Here is a 25645-nt window from a genome sequence, read left to right on the forward strand (position 1 = left end):
CAAATCAAAATCAATGGCCAGATCAGAGTAATTTTGATAATTTTACATTACTCTTATGATTAAAAATCACTTAATAATAAGTAATTTGGCACACACAGGAGCACAGGAACAATTCATTTAACAAGTGTGAGCTGCTGCTGGCTGATGCTGTTCGTGTTCTATTACATTAAGCGCTATTTTCTTAGCGCAAAATGCATCATCAGGTTCACTTTGGATGCAAGGGTGCATGTTATGCTAAGTAAATAGCATTAAGTGCTGGGTTACGCCCCTTGCATAATTCTTAGTCTTGCATAATTTTGCATTAATTTTACGATTTTACACCACAGCAAATTACCTGAGTTGCTCCTAACCCAAATATTTAATGAAATATTTATTATTTTGCCTTTGCCCTGTTGTGCCCCCATTCTATCCGGTTTCTGCCCTATACCTGGCTCTACAAAGTGCCCCTATAAATGTACTTATTTTCCTGTTTTGAAATGTGCTAGCATTTAACTATAGTCACTACATTGCGTTTCTGGAGGTATAGCTGGTTGCAATTTCTTAAGTTGATGTAGCCGCTTATCTTGAATCTGGTTCGGACTTTTGATCAGTCCGTTCCAGATGTCTGCTCCAGCACCTCAATTTTGATATGCTTCCCTGTGACTTGCAGTTGAATCTAACTTGAGTGATCAATTCAATTCAATTCAATAAATCTTTATTCGATCCTAAAATGTTCATAAAAGCACAGGGTAAAATATTATACATTTGTTGTCATAAAATACCAATCTATGTGCATTGCAATAAATAAAGCCATTAAAAACACAGTAATTCATCAAATATAAAACAGAGCCAACGTCAGCAAAAAGAGCACCTGTAGCCTCCCTTTCATTGATTTTCTACTGCAAATGACCATTTCAAGATAGCTGAAACAAATGTCTGTGCTATCTAACATTTGAAGATGGATTCACGGCACCCTACACTCTTCTCAATAGAGGTCTAAGGCATAGCTGAAACAGTTGTCGATAAAAACCACACAAAAACATAAAACGTAGTAGGGATTGTTCAGCTTTGCCATCACAAGGATAGAGGTTGATCAGTTTAAGGCGCTGGATTTCAGGTTTCAAATCAGTGTACAGTTCTGGAAAAAAAACATACAGGGGTATTTTGCGCCGAGTCTTCCTATACTTTGAAAACAGTGTGGAGAAGCTTCAACTTTATTCTCTCATGAACGTTGAGACAGTGAAGGACTGTGCTACTATTTCTTAAGGTTGAAATTGAGTCTAGCGTTGCTGTTTTCTGGGTCTTATAATTTCTGACACTCTTTCTTTAGAGACCTTAAACAGATAACGTTGAAGAAATCCAGTCTTGACTTCACTGGGGCCGTCGTCAATTTGATGGAACGAGGCAAATGGAGCAATTGGAGACCATTCTCGTTAGCTTGAGGTAAAAATGGGAGTGTTTAATTACAGTCTAGATCTGATGCTCTAAGGATAGATCTGCGTTGAACTACAGACCAATCCTAACTCCAATGTATTCTTTAGTTAGATGCTATCATAATCAAAGTTAATCCAAAAATGATTTCTGATTCATAGGAGCACATTCAATATGAGATTTAAGAAGTTAGAAAAAGGAGAGGCAAATTGCACCTGCATGATTATTGCTATTTCAAATATGGAAGACAGCAGAAAAATATTATTATGGTTTTCATATTTAAAATATAGACAACATTATGGCTCTAGACTAGTTGTTCTAGTCAGTGAGCGCAAGAATTATACAAAATCAGAGTTCTCCTATTTCTGATGATGTGGAATAATAAAAGTCAAACTCTGTAAGTGTTACCACTGAAAAGAACCTCTCAATATCAGTAAGAGAGGTAATACTAGATTTGTTTTAAAGAAAGAACATCAGTAAATATTAATTCATCAGTGTTCCCATAGGCATTACATGTGTGAACTATTTTCTGCAGAATATCAAGAGATGGTGGGGTGGCAGGAAGAATGAATAAGAAAGAATCAAGCACATACAAACAGTATACTCAAAACAATTTGTTTACACAATCCAGTTTCTAAAACCTAGAAGATTAAAAAATAGATTTCTGTGATGCATTTTATGTAGTTGTTTTTTTTTTTTTTTTTTTTTTTTTTGAAAAAGTTTTTATTGAACAATAATTCGGTTACAAGTACGGGCCTACAACCACCCGGGCCGGCCGCTAGGTACAGAAGGAAATCTACACATATCAAGGCAGCAATCAGTTCCCAGGGCGCTGCCCCGCAGTGGCTCCAGATAGTTCTCGAGGAACAGGAAGCGTAAGTCCAACAATCACAAAAACAAAAGGAAAAACAATAAAAAACAAAAGGCGAGTTATGAGGGAAACCAGTGCGGATCAGGCTCCCCCCGGGAAACTCCCGTCAGAACAATTGAGCAATCCGCTAAAGAGAGGAGTACCGGGAGGCCGGGGACGGAGGGGGGGGGAGGGGGTCAAGGGAGACGGACGTCCATATGTAGTTGTTCCAAAAGGCGCCAGGAGCCATCAAGGGTCAGGGGGACATGGCGATATCAGTGTCTACCAGGGGGGGCGTACAGATGCATTTTATGTAGTTGTTAAGCTGTGTTTTTAACTTTGTAAAAACGCAAACCTGCAGTTTTAATATTGAAAGATATGGGCAAAGGGTCTTCCAATAATGGACTGAGCAGTAAATATCCAGCACTTTACAGTATAATATCTAACCTAAGAGGGCTGGAGAAATATCAATGAATAGGGAAAAATCTTTAAAACTAATATTCACTTTGAAACACCCACCAGACGAGAAATTAACAATTTTTTTGATGTTGCTTTCTTTGGCAACTGGCATGCTCTCTGTTTGTTCAATAGGTACTTAATGCTAAGATTATTCAACTCATATCAGTACTAGAATGCATGAAATCCAGAATATAGATGATAGTCAGGCGTTTATAAAAAAATGCCTGAAAATATATTGAACAGATGTGTCCAATAAGCGTTTTCCTGATAAATATGATCAGATGAAATTTGTGGCTATGACCTTGCCAACACTTTCTGAGGCACAGAGCAAGGACAACATTTACTGCATGTTTTCTTAGACAACCAAAAGAAACGTTTTGTGATTCTAAATTCAAAGCCTGTTTCACAAAATCAGGATATGTGGAAATTTAGGATCACCATTGGTACTTACAATGGCAGAGCATGGACATATATGTCTCATCTTCTGACCGCTTACATTTAAGGTGAGGAACTAGAAATTGACAACATCAGTGAACATGGCGATGCAAACCTAATGAACCCTCAAATACCCATATGTTTGTGGGATTTCACAAACATTTTGCATGTACATTTTCACTCTACAAATACCCGGCTCCCAGCAAGGTATAAAAGGGGTGTTTTCAAGGATGGAAAAGGAAGGGAAGGGAACATTACCACATCCTTTGTGCTTTAGAAGAAGGGATTTGTCACTTGAAAACTATTTAACCTAGTTAACAATCTCCTTGACTAATTGTAAAGAAGGACCAAGACTCTTGATAATCTGCAACTCTGATAGATTCACAACACACTCTATAGAATTATTTGAAATTTCATATCAATCAGAAAAGTATTCCCTAAATTAGAAGTAAATTATGGAAATGATTTTCATCTTTCTTAACAGGACTGCAGGAAAGAGGGGAAAAAAGCATATAGTGTTTTAAGTAGGTGGGTTGTTAAATTTGACAAACGTGTGAAATTCATAGTGCAACTCAATATTTGTATTATCAATTTAACTATTGTGTGTACAGCAACTAAGTCAATAGGTCGCATTTCATCTTTACAGTCAAAATCTTCTATGTGCAGATGTAATGTGAATATGTATGTTAGATTCTGAATGTGTGAAGTGGTTATTGCTAAGAGCTGATTGTATGTGTGTATGTGTGTGTTTCTGTTTGTGTATGTATGTGTTTTGCCTGTACTTGGGTACATATATAATTCTAGTGATTCCAAGGACTTTTAAAGATGACCCTAATGTACTGTAAGATCAAAGACAAACTGGAAAACTAAGTAGAGAGCATATATTTATAGCACATGGGAAGATTAGATGATTCCAATGAGTCTCATTTGCCTTAAGAGTTTATTTAACTATGTTTGACACTATGTGTTAATGCCCTTTTGAAAACATTCCTTTCAGTGTTTTCTGTATAACAGATTAAAATGCTATTTAAAGACACCATTCTGGACACATACTGCTCCTGCAGCTCTGCTAGACCAACAGCTTCTTGCAAACTAAATACTCCTTGAAAGCTAAGCCAAATATTCCTTCCTCATGGACGTGAAGATGATCGTTTCCTGACTCAAACAGTGCACATACATCTATAGCTAAAATGTAGGAGAAGCCCAAATTCCTTCCCATAGTACTCACATTTCCCCAAAGCACTAATATTAATAAATATTTTGCAAAGCCTAAAATTGAACAAAGAATTGATTTAAAATGTATTTGAAACATTTTTATAATTTTTTTTGTATTTTCTCTGAAATGTACAAGATTTATTATAACCCCTAGGTTCTAACAATGGTAACGAAAAAGGATGGTTAGGCCACAGGTCAACCACAGCGTAAATAGCAGCAATGTCATCTTCCATTTCTTCATCACAATGTGCCCACACTAAGGGTGAACCCATTGGAAGTCAGATGATGAAAGGACCCCTTAGTCTGCTAAAAAGCAACTGCAGAGGCAAATATTATATTTTGTCGTGATATATATAAATATATATATAAATATATATATATATGTATGTATATATGTATATGTATATGTATATATATTACCTACTGGCGGTCGCCAGTAGGTAGTTATAGTTAGGACCTATTATCCATAGGAAAATGGTAACATTCTATTCCCAATAACTTTGGTGCCGGTTGACGAATCTTCGCAAAAGTTTCAAAACTAATGGCCCGTTCTGGTCAGCTCTTATCCTGAAAGTTTGGGGGTGATTCATCAAGCGGGGGCTGAGAAAAAAGGGGGTCCCAAAACGCGTTTTCCCATGTTATTTCCGATAGGAATTTTAGACACGGCAACTGCCCGAACTGCTGAACGGAATTACACCAAATTTTGCAAGAAGGTAGCCCTTGGTTCAGAAACTGCCCTTTTTTAAAATGGGGTAGATCTGTTCAGTAGTTTTTGAGAAATGAAGAAATAAAGATAGTGATATCTAGAGGCACGGTGGCTTTGCGCACCCTGCGCACACCCTGCGCGCACCCTCCCGAAGCTTTATTCTAATTGACTGTCAACACTCCAAACCAGGAAGTGTTGGCAGCCATCTTGTGCCTCGGTAGAACATTTGAGATGTTATCAGTGATGTCATCAGTGATGTCACTGACCATATCATGAGTGATGTAATATGTGACGTCATCAGCAGTGCATTGCGGGGGCGCGAGTTATAGTTAGCTGAACTAACTATAACGGGGGAATTTCAATGGTTTTGTACGAGTGAAATGTTCAGCTAACTATAACTTTCTCTAAAACCTATGGTTTTTTCAGTGAATTTCAAAAGTTTTTCAAATGCTAATTCCTAACTATAACATCTCTGAAACCTATGTTTTTTTCAGTGAATTTATATATAGAAAATTCACTGAAAAAACAAAGGTTAAAGTAACATTTAAGTTAGGTGTGATAAAAATATCTGTTTTTGATTTTTTTTAAACAAAGCTAAATTAGCGTTATAGTTAGGGAGATATGTTAGTGACAACATTAAAGTTTTGAGCTAAAAAACACAGAAATTCACCAGTTATAATTAGAAGAACTAACTATACCTTGCGTCTCTGCCATGCACTACATGACCTCACATATATCAGTCATGACATATTCTGTGACATCATTTGTAACATCACTCATGAACTCTCAATTTACATCATTATGACATCACTAAAAATTGGGGATGCAAAAAAACTAACAGTTGTGGTTGTTTGATACCTCCAGAAATGGGGTAACCGATTGTTCCCCTACATTGAGGAATTTTGCTGTCCAAAAAAAAGTCCCAATCCTTAGGAGTGCTGGGGACTTCTCAGGGAGACATTGCAGAACCTCAGTAGGTATGGGGTCCTCTGGTGCAATGGCTATTGCACTTGAAATTGATGCATCTGCTGCACTGAACTCCCTCTTGGCTCTGGCCAAGTGGTTGGAATGGTACATCTTTAGATGGGTCAACATACTTGTTGCGCTACACAAAATTTCTTTGACATACCCCTGGAGAGGGTCTTCTCACACAAAGAGCACTTCATGTCCTTTGCTGCCTTTGTCTTCTCCCCGGAGGGGATGGTGATAGATTGGCACTTCACCAGGTGGTTCCTCCTCCAAATAACTGTCTTCATCAGAGTGTGGCTGCTGATCTTCTATGCCACAAGATGCCATGTTATTTGGAAACATTCCCCCAAAAAACTACAACATTTTTTTTTTAAAAGAGCAGGTGCTGAAATAAGAACCTCAAAGATCAGCAGTGGATGTGTGAAGTAAAGAAAACTGGGTGGGGACTTCCTTTCTAGAATAATGAAAGTGCTTTGTTCAATGGAATCTCTTTATTACATAGCCATGTGATATTCGCAAATGACGACGTATTCATGAACGCCAACGTATTCGCGATTATGGGAAATAGAATAAAACAGTGTTGAACCATAAAATGACTTAAGAAAATCTCACTTTATATGTCATATTAGTAAAGTACTGATCACAAACATTAATTACAATGTGTGTTTATGTGATTTTTAGACTTTCAAAACATCACACCGATTTCGCGCATATTCGAGGTAGAGGAATATACGTATATCCAATTTTTGTGAGGAATTCACAAATATAAAAAAGTGTTTAAAAAATCCTTCTGAACACATCTGCTTCTTGATGCAGAAGAAAATGATGCTGCATTCTTGAATCCCAACAAAATGAGGACTTCTCCACCAAATAAGCCCTTGCTGCATATAGTTTTGAGAAAGTACCCATGTTCGAAAGAGATTTACCTCTCTGGAGTGTTGTTGTCTTCTTTGTAGAAGGATTCATGTTATCCCGGATATCTGAATGAAGGCATGAGGAACAATCACATTGCAAAAACACACAGAAGGTAACTGGAGGTATTTCCTCATTATCCATAATGCAGTTATAGTGTAGAATGCACACCTGACATTTACCAAATGAGGTAACACTTACTAGTTAACTGGTATAAACTTGTCCAGCTGGGTAAACATTTTGTGTCAAACTGTGGACTTGCTGGGTAAATGGGCAGGTGATGTTCTGGCCCTGATGCTCATTTCGCTAAGAAATAAAACCTAAACAGAAGCCACTTACAAATATAAACATAGCAGGTGCCTCAGTTCAAGCTCCATGTCAGTAAAGCACAAACAATCCAAACTTCTTGTAAGTTTGTTTATTCTCGTATTCCACATTGAAAAACTATATGAATTCCTTAACGAAGGTGAATGCATCATTGATCTATTGGAATGCAATCTGGTCTGTAGTGACTGTGATTAGTGGTTTCTTTCTTGTCATCTTCTGGTGAGTGCAGAGTCCATAGTTCTACCTTTGAAATACCCTAACTATGTAAATGCCAAAATTCCATAGCACCACTCACACATCCACTCACATACACACACAGGCACTTATACACCCGCAAAGACTCTGACACAACCACTCACAGACCCATTCTGACACTCACGCACCCACTCACACACCCATTCAGGCACTCATGTGCTCACTCACAGACCCACACAGAGACTCATGCGCTCACTCACAGACCCACTCAGAAACCCATGCTCCAACTCACAGACCCACACAATCACTGAGGCATCTACCCATAGACCTATGCAGATACTCATGCACCCACTCGCAGACCCACTCAGACACTCACACACCCACTCACAGACCCATACAGCCACTCACACACCTACTCTGAAAGGTTACAAGTTAGGAAATAAAATTACAAAGTAGAAATTCATTGAAAAAACAAAGGTTACAGGGACGTTATAGTGAGGAAATAGAATAAAACACCCCATATTATAGTTAGGCTCAGATTTCACTCGTACAAGCCATTGAAATTTAGTAGTTACAGTTACCTGAGCTAACTATAAGTCATGCCCCCACAATACACTGCTTATGACCTCACAAATTACATCACTCATGACATGGTCGGTGACATGATTGATCACATCCCAAATTACATCACTGATGACATCATTCAAAGAACCACTCACACACCCACACAACCATTCACACACCTACTCAACCTACTCACACACCCATATAACCACTCACACACACCACTCACACACCCACTCAAAGATCTATACAGCCACTCACACACCCAGCCACACACAGATTCAACCACTCACACACCCACTCCATTCACACACCCACTTACAGACCCACACAGCCACTCACACACCCATTCACTCACCCATATAACCACTAATACACCCACTAGCACACCCAAAAATCTACTCACACACTCACTCAAAGAACCATAGAACCACTCACACACCCACTTCCATATCCATACAACCACTCACATACCCACTCACACCCACACAACCACTCACACACCCACACAATCATGCAAACACCCACTGACACAGTCACACAGCTACTCAGACACCTACTCACACACACATATAACCTTACACCCATACAACCACTCACACACCCACTTGCACATCCATACAACTATTTACTCAGCCACTCACACACCCATAAAACCACTCACAAACATATTCAAAAACTCATACAGCCACTCCCATGCCCACTGACAGATCTATACAGCTACTCACAAACCCACTGAAAGATCCATACAGCCAGTCACACATCCACTCACATACCCATATAGCCACTCAGATACCCCATCACACACTGATACAAACAGACACACATCCACTCAAATGACATATGTTAGAAATAGTATTACTCATAAGTAGTACAGAAAGAATAGTAATTTTACTTATGCAGTAGCTTAGTATTTATCTTTAAGTCTCAGAAATGTTCATAAAACACATACACTCATGGGAGGATGTCATCAGTGATGTCATTTGAAATGTTACCAGTGATGTCACCGGTGATGTCACTGACCATGTCATGAGTTATGTAATATGTGAGGTCATAAGCAGTACATTGTGGGGGGTGTAAGTTATAGTTAGCTCAGGTAACTACAACTGCAGACTTTCAATGGTTTTGTTTATGTGAAATTTGAGCTTTTTCTATAACATCCCTGTAACCTTTGTTTTTTTCAGTGAATATATATATATATATATTTATGACAATTCTATGGTGATATATTTACATTTGCTAAAGTGTGAAAGGAGGCATGTGGTTGTCGCACACACTTAGAAGCATTTTTCTACTGCTTACCAAAACTGCTTTTTAACTATTAACCAACCAGCTGTTGAATAGGAAAAGCACAGCATTCCAGTGGTTTTTATTAATCTAGTTATTCCTACTGAAAAAATTGTGTAAAAAACTGTACCCCACATTTCGTTTTACTAAGTCATAAACCTTAAGAATCATAATTTTAATGATAAAAAAGAAAAAGCATGTGCTAGCTATGTGACATTACTTAAGTAGTTAAACCTAGTACTGGATGAGAAACTGTAGCAAGAATAGTGATGGAAGTGCCATAGAAATAAAATCAAAAGCCTTTCTTACCATTAGCTCTGTGTTGATTCAAGTATTGCCCTTTAAAGAACTTGCACGTTGAATTATCACCATTACAAACTCCACAGGCATCAAAAGCAGCATTGGAGCCAAGTGCATGATCACATCCCACCAGCTGCAATAGAGGGAAAAAAGGAATAATAAGCAACACTTTTTGAAATTGATGCTAATATGAACAAATACTGTTAGAAATTGGGTTACTGGTTGACTGGGGGGTGAGCCCTGGTCAAGCAGACACCACAATCCTAATTAGGGTAAGGCACAAAGAAACCCCATATTAACCTGAGCTCAACACCCTGGTAGCTTGGTACAGAGCAGTCAGGCTTAACTTGGAGGCACAGGTAAAGGATTTGTGCAACACGTCAAACAGTAAAACAGTGAAAACACTGCACAAAACAATCCCACACCAGATTAAAACAATAGAGCTTAATTTAATAAATAAAACAAGACTAACACAACAAAAATCCAATTAGTAGAATTGGTTATGAATTTTTAAAGAATAAAGTGTAAAATAATGCCTAAATGCAGAAAGCGACAACTGCAGCTACGTGGTTGCACTGGACCAGCTGAAAGTAAAACATTCAGGCTGATCTCGAATGGAGCGCCGGTCAAATACATTCCCAGATAAGTCCCACTGAAGTTTTACCTTTTCATGTTTTGTGCCAAGAGTCCTGTTTGCATTGGAGAGGACTGCAGGGAGCAAGGAGAGCATTGCGGGTGGTGGTCGATGTGGTGCGAAGAGCAGGCTGGGCATCGCTGTTGAGCAAGCTAGAGCTTCGCAGTGGTGGTCCTCCTCAGGCGATCAGTACTTGCGGTTCGAAGAGACAGACAGGCGGCGGCTTGCGCTGATCTTTGGTGCGAGTGGTGCAATTCCTGTTCCCAGTCACAAAAAGTCCCAAAACTTGATTTAGAGAGTCTGTTAGCCACACCAAGGGTTCAGGACCTGACAGGCACCCCTTGGGGGTCAGAAGCATGCTGCAGCTGGGTCCAGAAACGGGTTGGGGAGCATTTTATGTGCTTTGGGCTCAAATCAGTAGAACATCAGACTGGCCCTTTCAGTCACCCTGGGTTGAAGATGAAGTTGCAGATCCTGTTTTCCTTCCCCAGGCAAGAGGGCAGCAGGTCAGCACAACAGGTCAACAGTTTCTTTAGAGCAGCAGTCAAGTAGAGTGGCAATCCTTGAAGCAGCACAGCAGTCCTTCTTCCTGGAATAGTATCCAGAGGTCAAATGTGTACTGACAACTTGGTTTCTGAGAACCTTCTTTTATACCCTGGTGCCTGGTTCTGGAATGGGCGGGAAAGTGACAATGCAGGGTCGTAATGTCCTTCGTATAAAGGCAGAGGACAGGCTATTCAGTTGTAAGTGGGGCTGTGCTCAGCTCTGCCCCCCACCATTCTACCAAAAGGTAGCCCATTCAGGCACACCTAATCTCTCTATTGTGTGACTGCCTGTGAGGAATTCACAAAGTCTAATTTTTAGTTACACCTAGCCACGGGACCCAGGCCAAACTATTGGCCCAAAAAGGCTAAGTGCAGAAAAATGCCAACTTTCTAAACATTTTAAGTTTACGTTGGAAAAACAGACTTTAGCACCAAATAGGATTTTTTACCCCGATACCAAAGACACCAAACATGAACCCATTTGGAAATTACACTTCTAAAATGTAATAAGGCAACTTCAATGTTATCCTATGTGAGGGATAGGCCTCGCAGTAGTCAAAAATGAATTTAGGAATTTTTCACTAACAGGACATATAAACTTAAAAGTAGATTATTCAACTCACTGAACCCTGCCGTTTAGACCGTCCAGGGGTCTACCTTAGGGGTGACTTACATGTATAACAAAGGAAGGTATGGGCCTGCAAAAGGTTTGCTCCACCCTTTTGATCAACTGTATCAGCCTGCAGGTCACTGTATGAACCTCTTGGAAGATACTTGGATACTTTTCTCTAACCTTTTGATCAAACATTGTCTTCCTACATACAGGATACTTCTGCTTTCTTGAATCACTTGATCCAGATACCAACAACAGACATCAAGACTTGGTGGACGTGCACCATAAATGTAACTGCTCTTATACGTCAATCCACCACAATGAATGCATAGAAGTTGTTGAATGGGCATTACTACAGGTAGAACATGTTGGAGACAACAAAGTATCCCTTTTGGAACTTTTACATTTTTTTTTATACCACAGCTATTTCTCCTGGAATGGTGAATTTCATTTACAGAAGAATGGGGCCTCCATTGGTTTTGCAGGAGCACCCAGCTACACAAACATCTTGGCCAAATTTGAAGAACAATATATCTTCAACGCCAGGTATGGCAATGACAAACAGTTGTATATTTTCGATGCATCTATGATATGTTCCTTATTTGGCAGGATCGCAAAGAAGATCCTGAAAATAACATCTTCGTATTAAACCAAACAAATCTGTGGATTCAATTCACTTATGCAATCAGCAATCAAGCCATTCCATTTCTGAATATATTGATCAAACTAACTTCAGTAGGCATCAAGCAAGTGTTCATAAAAATAAACCTGATCGCAACAATTCTTTACTTTTCCACAGTTTCCACCACCAGAACTTAAGACAACATCTATCACTTTCACAGTTCCTTTGGATAAAGATAACCACATCAGACAACAAAGAGTGTTCATCAACATTAGAGGAATACAAATCCCACTTTATGTTCATAGGTACCCGGTTGACATACTCAACACAGCTGCACAAGTGATATCTCTAGAACCATTGCGCACAGTATTCATTTCAAAATATTCCACAAAGTCCTCTGTCATCAAAAACATTATTCACCAACGATGGGAGCTATTACATACTGAACCAGACTTTAAATGATTGATTGCCTATGAACCCATCTTTGTATATCAATGCTCGAGCAATCTAAATGAAAAATTAGCATAATAAAATCTGTCAACCAGAAAACATACACAGGCACTAAAAAAATAAAAAAATTGCATACATTGCAAAACTATGATCTGAGGCAACACAGCAGACTGCAACACCAACAATGTCATTTACAGAATAAAATGCCCTTGTGGCCTAGTATGTGTAGGAAAGACGGAGAGAAAGATCAAGATACGCTTAACGGAACACAAAAGCATGACACACAATAACAATAGAAACTCCAGTCTAGCAGCACATTGGCTTGATAAAAAGCATAGCATACTATAATTCAGATTCCAAATCATAGGATGTATCAGACCTAACCATGAAATCAACATCCATAAAATTCTTAGGCAAAGAGAAAGCATTTGGATTAAGAAATGTGAAACTCTTTTCCCTAAGGGGTTAAATGACAAAATAGGGATGCTATGCTATCTGTAATTGCCTACAATAAGGTACATTTCTAGCTTCTGGCAATGGACATTTTACTCATTTGCTGCAATGAGTTTTCTACATTGTTATTCAGATCATGTAAGGGTTTCTTCCATGTAATGTTCCATATTTTAACAGTTGTTTTCATGACTTATTTGTATACTTTTGATTGTGTTTAAAGTTGATTAGGCAACTGTTACTGCCATATCTTTTTTCTCATTGTAACAGCCCCTCTCATGTATTGTCTAATCACTATTGCAACATGGTCATATATTATGGGAAACCAGTTGATAAAAAAGTAACATATATGTTTCTATGGCAACATGTTTAATAAAACAAATGTTATTATCAATTATTCATCACTCATGACACATTTTGACTTTTGAATGTTGCTTTTGAAATTGTATACATCTATTTTTCCACATCACATTTTCGGTCAGTTTTCATGCTTGGTGACCGCAATTTGATTAATTAGGTAATGTGCCTAATCACAGACACTTGGGTGTTTCACTTTTATTCATTTTAATGTGCATTGTGTATTGTAAGACATTAGGATTTCATTTATTTTCACTACACTTATGGGTCAGTTCTGGGTTACGCTGCTCCAACCAGCTTCACAACTCATTTAAAAGGCACTCCGGACACCTGAATTGGCTCATCGAGTATTCGCTGGAGGCGTCGTTTGTTTTACGATTAGACCATCTTCACCAGGTAAACGGTGCATTGTACAGCTACTTTCTATTGTTGAACAGAAACATTTGGCAGCAGTTTAATCACTGTGTCTTTCACTTTTTAGCCTTTTGACAGCTCCTTGAGGTCCCAGCGGTTGTGTACACTTGGCTCTTTAGCTGCATATGTAGTTGGTGCATTGGTTCTCTCATGCATCAGCAAGTAAAACCTTTTGATTCATTGAAAGCCAGCACTCACTACTTTTAATACAATTAACACATTGGCAACCAATATTGTTTTTGCAGATTTAGATCGCACAGTGAATGCATCGTGAGTTCACTGTTTGGAATCATACACATGAGTTTATTTTCTCCTATCACGTTTTTGTTACAGAGCATGATAACAGTATCACTTTAAACAAATGCAGTGATATTCATGGGGATATTTTCTCATATGTTTTAGATGTTTCTGAGAGCAACCATTTTGTTGAAGCCATTTGAGCCACCTCCTTATGGGTGGTTTTTCCATTAATTATCACTCGTAGGCCTTAACGTTCAATTAGACTTTGAGTTTAAAACAACCACCCTTTCAGTTTCAAGGTTTGCATTACTCACCGTTAATTTTGGTGTTTGGTTAACGAGTAAACACTTATGTAAGATCCATGTTAAGTATGCAACACTGGTACAGTCACCCCTGATGAAGGGTTTCACCTGAAATGCATCGAGTTTATGATACAACGGTTATTTATGGTGAACTTTGAATTGCTATTCGCTGCAGAAACAAGTTTGGAGCAGCATCTGTGTGAAATTTGAATACTGAAATTACCACGTCTTCAATAAGGTATTTTGAAGCTTTGGAAATCACTGTTTACTTGGATTAACTGAACCTCTATTGTTGAGTTTGTAATATTTTGGAAGCCTGTGGGCTTGAAGGTTGTGCACCCTGGCCCTGGTTTACCACTTGGTTACTAGCTATTGACAAAGGTTTGCTATGCCAGGTCAAAATGGCAGTTTAAAACTGCACACACAGATTCTGCATTGGCAGGACAGAGAGGTTTAAATTGCTACTTAATTGGGTGGCACAACCAGTGCTGCTGGCCCACTAGTAGCATTTCATGTACACGCCCTGTGCACCTGTAGTGCCACTTTACTATGAACTTATGAGTAAATTAAATATACCAATTGGGTATAAGCCAATTCTACCATGTTTAAAGGACAGAGCACAAGCATTTTATCACTGGTTAGTGGTAGTAAAGTGCAGAGAGTCCTGAAGCCAACAAAATCGAATTCAGCAAATGTAAGAGGGTAAAGGCAAAAGGTTTGTGAGTGACCCTGTAGAGAGTTATAGGTACAACAAATACACTTAAACTGCCTATGCACACGCATGACAAATAAACACACTTACTTCACACCTCCCATCAATACAGATGTTATAACTGCTCTCAGAGCATGGTGTGCCGTCTTTCACCTTGTTGGACATGGCGAAGAAAAAGTCAAAGTCTTCTGCAGCGCAGTACAGTTTGCATTTATCGTCATCTGTCATAAAGTAAAAATTATTTTATTATTTCACTTGTCTTGGTGAAGCTATGTGTTGGAAAATGAGCAGTGCTTTTGTCAGCCGCCCTAGGCCTACCTAAAGTACATATAAACACATATGATAAAATAGTGAATTAATTTAAAACACACAGATATAGAGCATTGAGCCACATACTAAAAGCAAACACATTGTTCTTTGCAGTGTTATGAGTTCAGAGGGCACACTTCGTAATGTCAATTAGACAAGAATAACAGCACTGATAGCCATTGGTCATTAAGCATCTCTCTTCATTAAGATTACACTCCAAAAGTAAAGAGAATTTAAAGTGTACACTGACTTTAACTCTATGTAAGTGAACAGAAACAATGATATAAATAACACAGTGTCCTTTATGATCAAATTAAGTAATTTACACATTATGAGGACTATTTAGCTCTTGGTAGTTTATATTCCCTTTTGCCATAGCAGCAGTGGAATGTACTCTGGTACTCCAGCAGCCTACAGCCCTCCATGTTTGGAGATCACCCCCTGTATGGCGGCGATCTCTCTGCCGTCACAGGAGCCCTAACCACATTATCTCCTCTAGAGGGACTGGAACTCTGCTGTATGGGAACCCGAGTACACTGGGGCATCCGCCTAAAATAGGGTGGATGGTCTGTGGTTCTTTCACTAACAGTCCACTTTCAGTCAGCCTTCAGTCAAAAGTTTCCACCATGGAAGCATAAGAGGCAGGTAAACCCGGAGTTCATCGGGCAGGGTACACCGCGGCAGAGTAAGCTGTCTGCTAAACTGTAACTAAGACCCTAATGCTCATATTTTCATACAATACAAAACAGTTCCAGAGTTCTGAAGTGCCCATTGTTGGCATTAGAAAGTTTGCCCTCATTGTCCACAAAAAATAGGCGCACAGCTTTGGGCAACACGCAGAGAAACACAGAGATGAGACAGTTCTGGTCAGAGTTCACTCTTACCAAAAACTGTTCTTTGTGGTCTGTAATTTCTTAATAGTTAAACTGTAAGTATAATTATAAGGCTTGAACAATGTACTCTACATGCTTATGTTACATGCAACATGTTTTAATGTCAAGCTGTCTTAAAGTGGCATTTTTACTATCTAAGAAATGCAGACATTGTTTTCTTCAGTTGCTCCAAAATGATTAATTTTTAAGTACTTCTACTGTTATTTAAACTAGGGAGGTACACAACTCCAAAGCAACCATACCTTATACCTCACCGTTCTCCACAGTCCTCTATATAGATATTAGCTTCTCTAAAGCCTTTGGTTGAAATTAATGAAGCAGTAAACTTCAAATGTTGCTTCAATTCCTCTGTAAAGTTAAGTTATCATCTTTGGGTTTACTATTGTATCTTCTTGGTCCTACAGAAATTACATCTTGCATACTTTTTAATATGAAAAACTATTTGTTCCTTCTACCATTCTAGTTTCTATCTAAAGTGTTTTCAAATTTTCTTCATTATTGTATCCTAGTCCCTGCACAAGGAAGGGTGTCCAGTTGAACCATCCAAAGGCGTCTGAACAAGACCATGACTCTTGATATTTTGTGTAAAGACAAGATTTCTGGTGCTTCCTGTGGCTTTTGGTAAAAACACTTCTGCATTTGCTGGTGGCTTTCTTCTGCAACGGGAATTTTCCTGACTCCTGAAGGCAGCAGCGGGCCACATCTTTGATCTGTTATCATGGATTTAGGCACTTTCCTTCAAATGCTTTCCACCTGTTTCATATCAGAACATTGACCACCTGTAATTTATACAAGGCCGGTCGGTTCACAGCAATAGTATACCAATGAACTCAACGAAAATGGTTGGACAAGAATATGCCTCTTGATAATCACCCTGAGGCATGATTCCATGGCCTCCATTGGTGTCTTTGTGAATGCCACAGGCCTTCTCCCTCCTTTTGTTTTTAAGGCTGTACCTTAGTTGTGGAACATCCTCTTTAAAGAATAGTTCACGGGATGACAACAACCACTTTTAACCATTTATTTTAGCAGGTTAAACATCAGGTTCCATTTTACAAAGATTTCCTTCAGTTTAAATTTAAGACACAGGGTCCTTTCTGCCTTGTGTTGTTTACAGAAGCATATCCCACCTATGGCTTTTTCTCAACTCATGGAAAACATAATTCAGTGAAGTACTTTGAGATTAGAGGACTCTCTCCCCAAGCTCTGGCCTGTTTCCTTTGATATATGCCTCCTTGAGACACATTCTCAAAGTCTATCAAATTGGAGTGATATTATAAATAAATGTATTTCTTGAATTATGGCAATTTATAAAGTACTACATTCACATGCCAGGAAGCTCTAGCTGCTATCCAGGACGTCGTAGAGTTATTCAAAGACAATATATGAAGGTTGAAGGCCTATCCAATCTTCCAATCATTTATAGATGGATATATAGCATTGCCATGTAGCCCATAGACACCGATCTCAGTAAAGAAATGCATGATTATGGGGAGAATATCGAAGATTTCAGCTTTCTCCTAAACTTGTGTAAAGCGGTTTCAAGTTGCATAAATAAGAGAAAGGTGGTTTCATAGCTCGGTTGCTGCCACTCGGCAAGCTCTCCCACATCATTTTCTAAATTGGTGTACAACATGGCAAGGAAAGTGTGGTATTGCAGACTGCAGTCAGGGAACGGTAATGTATGGCAGTCTACCACAAGGTGCACTGTAAATATCCTTTTTTTTTTAAAGCACGAGTGAATTGTTTAACCATTCATACACAATTTAAAAATAATAATACCAATGCGAGTGTGCTCAAGCCATTCTTAAGGCTTTGCGTCACCTAGTACAATTGAAAATGTAACATATGTAGGTCTGTAATGGCAAGTAATGTCATTGTTACTGGTATTTGGCAGTGCTGGCTGGGACCTGAGATTATACGCAGTGGTCTCCTGAAAAATATCTTGGGCCATGGCACTTATTTTTTTACAAATTAAGCTCTACATAAAATTGAATAGCAAGTTGTGCAGAAATGTGTCTAAACAAAAATTAAAAATCGGAACTCAATAACAAACTTCCATATGGTTTGATTTCCTTACCTTCAACTTTGGTATATGGTTTCCACCGGTAGTACCAGCCACGGAATGGCTTACTGTTGTATTCAGCACACTGTTGAGCACGAAAGTCCACACTATTAGTTGGGCATGACTGAATATTGCAAAGTTGATAAATGCGACTCGACCCCTGACAGAACTTGCCGCCATATTGTGGTCTATGGAAAAAAATTAATGTTGAAAAATAAATAAATGCATATAGAGCTAATCTATATATAAACTCACTTTAGCTGCTGGTGGGCAAAAGTCATAAAAAGTACATTGATTTATTGTGCAACAGAAATAGACATAGACACGCAGCTAGAACTTCATATTTTGGATAACTGCCCGAGATGCATATCGTAAATAAAGTTTTTCTCCACCAAAAGAAACCCAAATCGATCACTTAGAGAAGCTATTTCTCTAATGTATTGACACATATCCAAAAACGCTTTAAATATGCTACCTACATGTCACTTCTAGATCCTATAGAATCACATTGATGGAGCTTTTTTAGGTCAAACTTGCATAATTTATTTGATGTGACTAAGATCTCTCCAGGGAATAAACAACAAACATTGGCAGAGCCAGCAGGCCTGGGCTTAATCTAGTATGCAGGAAGGGTAAGCAAACTGAAGCTAGCATGAGCATGCAGACAGAGCTCTAGTTCTAAAGCAGTCTCTTGTACAGTTCAATGAAAGCAGTAGTGCGGAGGTGGAAAGATACACCCAAATAGCCAATAGCATATGGTGAGAAATTAATTCTTCTCTGGGCTGAGCCAAGAAGTGATTGCCAAAATCTCAATCTAATGGTTGAATGAGGGTGGCTAAAGAATGCCAATGCTTGAACCGGATTGACCCAACATCCCACTCTTTTTATATTATAAGCAATAGCTATGCTTGAGAACTATACTTTTAAAATGTATACCTAAAAATGTTCAATGTTTATTCCCAACAACGCAAGGAGACAGCTGGTAAACTCCAAATCTGTATTTCCAAGCAGGAAATGTAGTCTATGCGGATATTAGCAAATTTTGTTCCATATTGGCTGATTTGGCTGGGTAAAAGTACTCCAAATCCATTTGGCTTCATTTGGAAAGGTACCAGCTTGAATATTAACTGCGGTCTTGTTTGGTCTCCTCCAGGTGGTAAAAGAGAACATGTTTATTGTAACCTAAGGTGTGCAAGCATATTACTATCTGGTTACCACTGGGTAGAATGCTAGTCTCCATTTCATATATGGTAGGAGTAGCAGATAGACTTCTCTGGCAATAGTAACACTCGATTGGCAGAACACTCCATCAAGTTACTGTTTGCTTACAGTAACCGAATTCACATTGGAGTATGCCCTAGGAAACTACCCCTTCAACTGTCAGCACTGTCCTCACACAGACACACTGCACCTGCATCAGGCAACATTATATATGTGTTAAAGCGTGACTATCAGGGAACACATCAGTGCATCCATGAGGCTATTGAGGCTTCGAAAGAGAGCAGCAGCAGGATCCCAAGCATTTTCCCAGCTTCTGATAGGACAGTGCTTCTAGTCCTATAAGGAAGCTGGGTGAGGGATTAACGTGTGTCTTCCTCTTTATATGCTTGGCCTTGCTTCTCTGTCTTTCTCCATGCTTGGAATTATGCTTTGCCGGTTTCAATGTTCAGCTTCAGATTCCTTCCCTGCTGCTACCATGGAGATGCCAGCAAAGGAAGAAATGTAAGTAAAAACAAACTCCAGTGTTATTTCTCCTACCTGTGTTAGTGAGTGTGTGTTTGGAAGTGACTAAGAGTAAATGTGATTGAGTGAGTGTAAGTCTGTTAGTTTAATCTGTTTCAGAGTGTCAATACTAGTGGGAGAAAATCAATGAGAGATTGTATGAGTGAGAATGAATATTTGAAAGTGCATGTGAGGGGGTAAGGAGTGTGAGTGGTTTAGAATGAGTGAGGGAACATTGTGCAAGGGGGGGAAAGTGAGTCTGGCGTGTAGCATGAAATGGTGTGACAGATACAGTTGCTCCAGTGCTCAGAGGCCTGAGGGGCCTATTGAATAGTTACTATTTGTTAAATCAGATTACCTGTAAACTAGGAGTTCAAAGCAAAGCACCTTGTACCCCAACAGTTATGAGTGAGGGAGAGTGAGTGTGGGTAAGAACATTTATAAGTGAAAGTGTGAATCAATGAGTGTGCATGTGTGGGTACATATTTGTGTGGGCGGCGGTGAGTGGGAGTAAGAATGAATCAGAATGAATGAGTGTTTGAGAGAGTGAAAGTGAGATAGAGTGAGTTGGGGGAGAGAGAGCGAATGATACAGGGAGTGAGGTTGAGTGAAAGTGTGTGACAGAGTGGGAGTGAGTAAGAGTGTGTTTATTAGTGTGACTTATGCCTGTGAGCCTGCCGCTGGACATGGCATATGTGAGATAATTCTTGCTTTATGGAGGCACCCAAAGTAACTTAATGTCACTAGCATATTGGAGGTAACTCTTGGCATAAGGGATGGCACCCATTGCAAAATGCAGGCCATTGCATACTGCAAGTAATTTGTGCCATATGGGGGGCTTCTATAGCACATTACTGGTGCTGGCATACTAGACGTACTTCTTGGCTACCATTGCATATTGGGGGTGGGAGATTGTGTTGGGTGAAACAAGGCATTAGAAAATATTGGCCCTGACAAACTGGGGGTCATATTTGGCATATAGGTCACACATGGTATATAGGCACTATGAAAGGCAAACTTCTGGTACTGGCACATTTTATATAATTCTTGACATATGAGGATACCCATGACAAAATACAGAAGGTAATTCTTAACATTCAGGTAGCTTCCAAGGCAAATTCTGAAACGAATGACCCCCTGGCAAGTATTACGCCCAACAACTTTCAGACATCACCAGCTGCCACTGCTGTACTGACTGAACTATGACAAGGTGAAAGCTCACTATTCCAGCTTAAGGGTGGACCTTTACTTTCACCAGAATTAGGTCAGTGGACAGATTTCAATTTAAAATGTGCCTAAAGATGTCTAAGGTGAATCATGTGCTAAAGAGCTCCAAAGTAGCAAGTACTGGTGGATGACCACTTCCACTATTTCAGGCCACCTATGTAAAGGACATCAAACCATTTAAACAAGTGGTATAAATGGACAGAAGCATGTATTTATTGTAGGTCTACACCATATCCAAGCACTGTACAGGTATTCAATTTTTCCTTCACAACTGCCAATTTGCATGGGTTGTGCCCCATGAGCGTTCTACTTCCCTTTCCCCAGTAACCAGACTGAGCCTTGATTAAACTAGACAGCCACATAGGGGTACGTTTGCTGTCAAATTAGGAAAATAATTGTTTTAAATGAGGTAGTACTCAGAATATGTGCATTGTTAGTAAGGACAATGATGGTTCAGGCACTTTCTGGCCTGGCATTCAAAGGCAATTCTTAAAGGTCACAGAAGGTCAGTAAAAATATTTGGGACCTGCCATAAATTTGAGTGACGGAAGTCCTGCTTCTGCACATTGTACAGGTGTGACAAGATAGGAGAAACAATTTCCTATCCAGATAGGGGTACAACATGTGCTTTTGAAATACAGAACAACCAAAATCTACTTTAAAAAAAGTGCTCTCAATGTAATTGCAAGCAAAAAAATCAAAGCCAAAAGAAAATACTGCCTCTGTCTTGCAGTCTCCATAAGCAAAAAAGAGAATAGAAAATACTGACCAGAGTTTCTATAGTTCTTTAAATGAACAGAGCAAGAATAATTTAGTATCTTACAAGAGGTATTCAGAGTCAAAAGGTGTCTAAATATATAATTTCTAAATGCAAATGTACGCCACAATTACAAGTTGCACTGAACAAATTGGGTGTTAAATTCACACCCATAAAAACGCCCATGGAGTAACACTCCTCTTCTACCTTGCATTTATGAGTTAATCTCCATCGGATGCGGAGTAACCACGCTGACCCAGTTTTACCGGTCAAAATTCCACATGGTATTACCTTTTCCATAGGGATTATCTTCAACTTGCCACATGCTCAGTGCAGGTGATAAATGTAAGAGGGGGCTGCTGCAAGTCAGTGGCTGGAGAGATGATGGTGGGGATGGGAGGGGTGTTCAGGGGAGACCGCGATCCAGCAGAGGGAAGAATTGAATACAACCCCTGTGCAATGGATGAGGGTTGAGCAGGGGCAGAAAAAGTGACCAGTCTGCAATGCAGCAGGTTCTCAAACCGAATTTAATGGCAGAATTATCAGGCTGGTAAACCTGGGTCAGTTATAAGTTAAAGCTGCCGACTCATGATTGAGTGGTCCATTCATCCATACAGGAATGCTGCTGTGCTCAATTTATAACATTGGCCCTAGTATTTTGTACTTTCAAAGCAAGTGAAAGTTCTCTTCAAAGTATGTTTCATTTCATAGACTGTGATTGTGAGTGCACTACAGCTATGGCTGGGAAAATTACCCTCAAACAAAATGTTTCCACTGTGAAAGTTTTAAATGAGGTGAAAGAACAATGTTATTTGCACTTTAAATGTTTCCGTCATTGAAATTCACAATATTGCAGTGCCCATCTTCTTCATAAAGCTGCAGCCTCAAGGGATTATATATTCTGTACTATATAATGGAGTATGAAATAAATAGATGCAATTGGTTCCTGCTCCCAGACAAAACTTAATGACTCAAATGGAGGATTTCAGAACTGGAAGTGTACGTGAAATTGAGACATCGCTAAAGATCATCCTCCAATAAAGGTTAACAAGAGCAACCACAAGGAACACGTCTTTGCCCATGGCAATTTAAATAATAGGTGGGCTGAAACCAGACTCTTTGCCAACAGGGCCCCATGAGCTTGCCCATCTGGAATAATGGGCAGTCATCCATCATAATAATAATAATAATATTAATAAACTGTTTTTTTTATCCCGATTGTATATCCAGTATTTGATCTGCCCGCAAAACCTGTTACTTTTGATCAATTTTTCAAAGAAATACCAGAGAAAGTGCAGTGTTTGAACCAATGTTGTGTGCACAATTTCGTCGTGTTAGTTTCAAAAGTTTCTTCCTCTACATCAGTGGTTGGTCTGGCCTGCTTGCTTTGGTCTCCCTGTTCCATTCAGACAGTAATTTGTGCCCCACCATTTTGAAACGTCACCAACTGCCACTTCAACTGAGTAGAAATGTCCACCAATGTGATTCAAAAGGATCTGGAGAAAATAGAAATTGTCCAGAGTATACTAATTTCACTAGGATGCCTAAACGTTTACTCCTTTGCAAATCCAGTTTGCCATTTACCAGTATAAAATGAGATGTCTGCCTATGTTTTTCTTCTTTCGATAATGTATTTGTTTAAAATGTATGTTATGTCTATTTGTAAAGTGGACTATCACCTGCAATGGTATCCTGGAGCTGAGCAGGTGTGTGTGCCTAACTCTGTTTATGGTAGGTTGGTTAATTGAAAAGCCAGGTCTTCAGCTTCTGTGGAATTCTAAAAGAGAGAAGGAGGCTCTAATGTGGAGTGGGAGGTCATTCCTCACTTTAGAAGCAATATAAAAGAAAGTTTGTCCTCCTGATATACTTCTGTGTATGCATGGGATGTGTGCGAGTAGGAATCATGCAGAGCAAAGGTGTCTGATTGGTTGATGGAAGGAGAGATGGGGCCTGAGTTGTGTAGAGCCTTATATGTGTGTGTGAGGAGTTTAAGTCAAGCACATTTGTATATCAGGTGCTAGTGAAGTTCCCTCAGCTGTGGTGTGATGTGAGTTCTGTGTGGGAGGTTGAGGATGAGTCTGTCTGCCTAGCTCTGGATGGTTGGTAACCTTTAGTGAGTTTTTTGTTGAGTCCGACATATAGGGTGTTACCATTGCCTAACTTGGTGGTCACTAGGGCATGAGAGACAGTTTATCTAGTGTTGCTTGTGAGCCATTTGAAGCTCTTCCTCAGTATCTTCAGGGTGTGGAAGAAGGATGCAGTGACAGTGTTGACTTGTGGTGCGCTCATGTCCAGTTTGCTGTCAATGATTATTCCGAACTTCCTTTCGTCAGCTCTATATGTGGCTCCACATTCATCCACCTACCAGTTGGAGTCCCATCGTGACGTGTTTTTGCCAAAGATCACTGCTTCTGTCTTGTTGATGTTGAGCTTGAGACAGCTGGCTTTCATACAGTTAGCAAATTCTGTTGTGCAAGCAGTGAACTTGTTTCTTGTGTTGAGGTCTTGCCCGAGAAGGAGAGTATGAGTTGCATGTCATCTGTGTAGGAGAGGATGTTGATGTTTTGTACACAGATGGCATTGACCAGAGAGTATGCATTGGCATGAGGGTGTGGATTAGCGATGAACCTTGAAGCACTCCGCAGATGAGTTTGTGGGCTTCTGAGGAGTAGGGTGTCAGACTGACAGCTTGTGTTATATCTGTTAAGAAGGAGCAGATGAGCAGATCCAACTGAGAGAGTGTCTCGTGCAGGCGCCTAATGAGGATGAGGTGTGAGACCGTGTCAAATGCAGCAGAGGTTAAGGAGAATGAGTGCTGCAATTTATCCCCCGTCAAGGCTATTGCAGATGTCCTCTGTGGCAGTGATGAGTGCTGTTTCTGTACTGTGGTTGGGCCTGAACCCAGACTGTATGGTGTAGAGGAGCTGGTGGTTGCGGATGTTCTCAGGGAGGTGTTGGTTAATTAATTTCCCTAAGGAATTTCCCAGGTGGGAGATGAGACTGTAGTTGGAAGTGTGGTTGGATTAGAAGATGGTTTCTTGAGCACAGGCATGATGCTGGTATGTTTCCCACTGTCCAGGAATGTGGCTCAGTCAAATGAGGAGTTGAGGATTGGTGTTAGTGCTTCTCCGATTGGTAGGAGTCCTGTGGTAAAGGTACGGTGGGGGCAAGGGTCAGATGGAACCTCCAAGAGGATGGACTTCATGGTGTAAGCAATTTCGAAAGCGGTGATCGCAGGCTGCAAGGTCAGGGTTCATTCACCAGCCATGATGGGATATTGAGTTGCAATTGTAACGGTGCATTGGTGAGGGTTGAGGTTGCTGAATATGGAGGTAATTTTGTTACAGAAGAATTCCGAGAGCTTGTTGCAAAGGCCTTGTGATGGGGTGATGATGCTGTAGGCAGCAGGAGGCATGGTGAAATCCTTGATGATGGTGAAGATTTACTTGTGTACTGGCGTTGATGTGATTGGGTGGTTTATTAACATGCTGGGTGAGGGTGAGTTTTCTGAGGATTTCTAGAAGGCCATAGAGTTTGGGTTGGAGTGGTCTTCTAGGTTAAAATGAAGGTTATCCAAGGAGGATGAATGTGCTGGCTCTGATGAGGAGGGGTGAGATAAACTCCATGATGTTGCTGGTGAAGTTGGTGTGGGGGATCTAACGCTTAGAATATAGGTGTAGGTAGGTGGTAAATTGTCTTTTGTT

General features: G+C 39.8%; 1 protein-coding gene across 1 annotated transcript in view; it reads right to left on the bottom strand.

Moving 5' to 3' along the window:
• ADAMTS18 (ADAM metallopeptidase with thrombospondin type 1 motif 18) overlaps positions 1–25645 on the bottom strand; it is a 336350-nt gene that overhangs the window by 95324 nt on the left and 215381 nt on the right. Inside the window, exons 13-15 of the mRNA XM_085637512.1 lie at positions 18251–18423; positions 15059–15189; positions 9639–9762 (exon numbers count right to left, since the gene is read on the bottom strand). Of these exons, the coding sequence (XP_085493638.1) occupies positions 9639–9762; positions 15059–15189; positions 18251–18423 (428 nt within the window). The remainder of the gene's footprint in view (positions 1–9638; positions 9763–15058; positions 15190–18250; positions 18424–25645) is intronic.

This window comes from Triturus cristatus, chromosome 12 (genome assembly GCF_964204655.1).
Source record: "Triturus cristatus chromosome 12, aTriCri1.1, whole genome shotgun sequence".
NCBI lineage: Eukaryota > Metazoa > Chordata > Amphibia > Caudata > Salamandridae > Triturus > Triturus cristatus.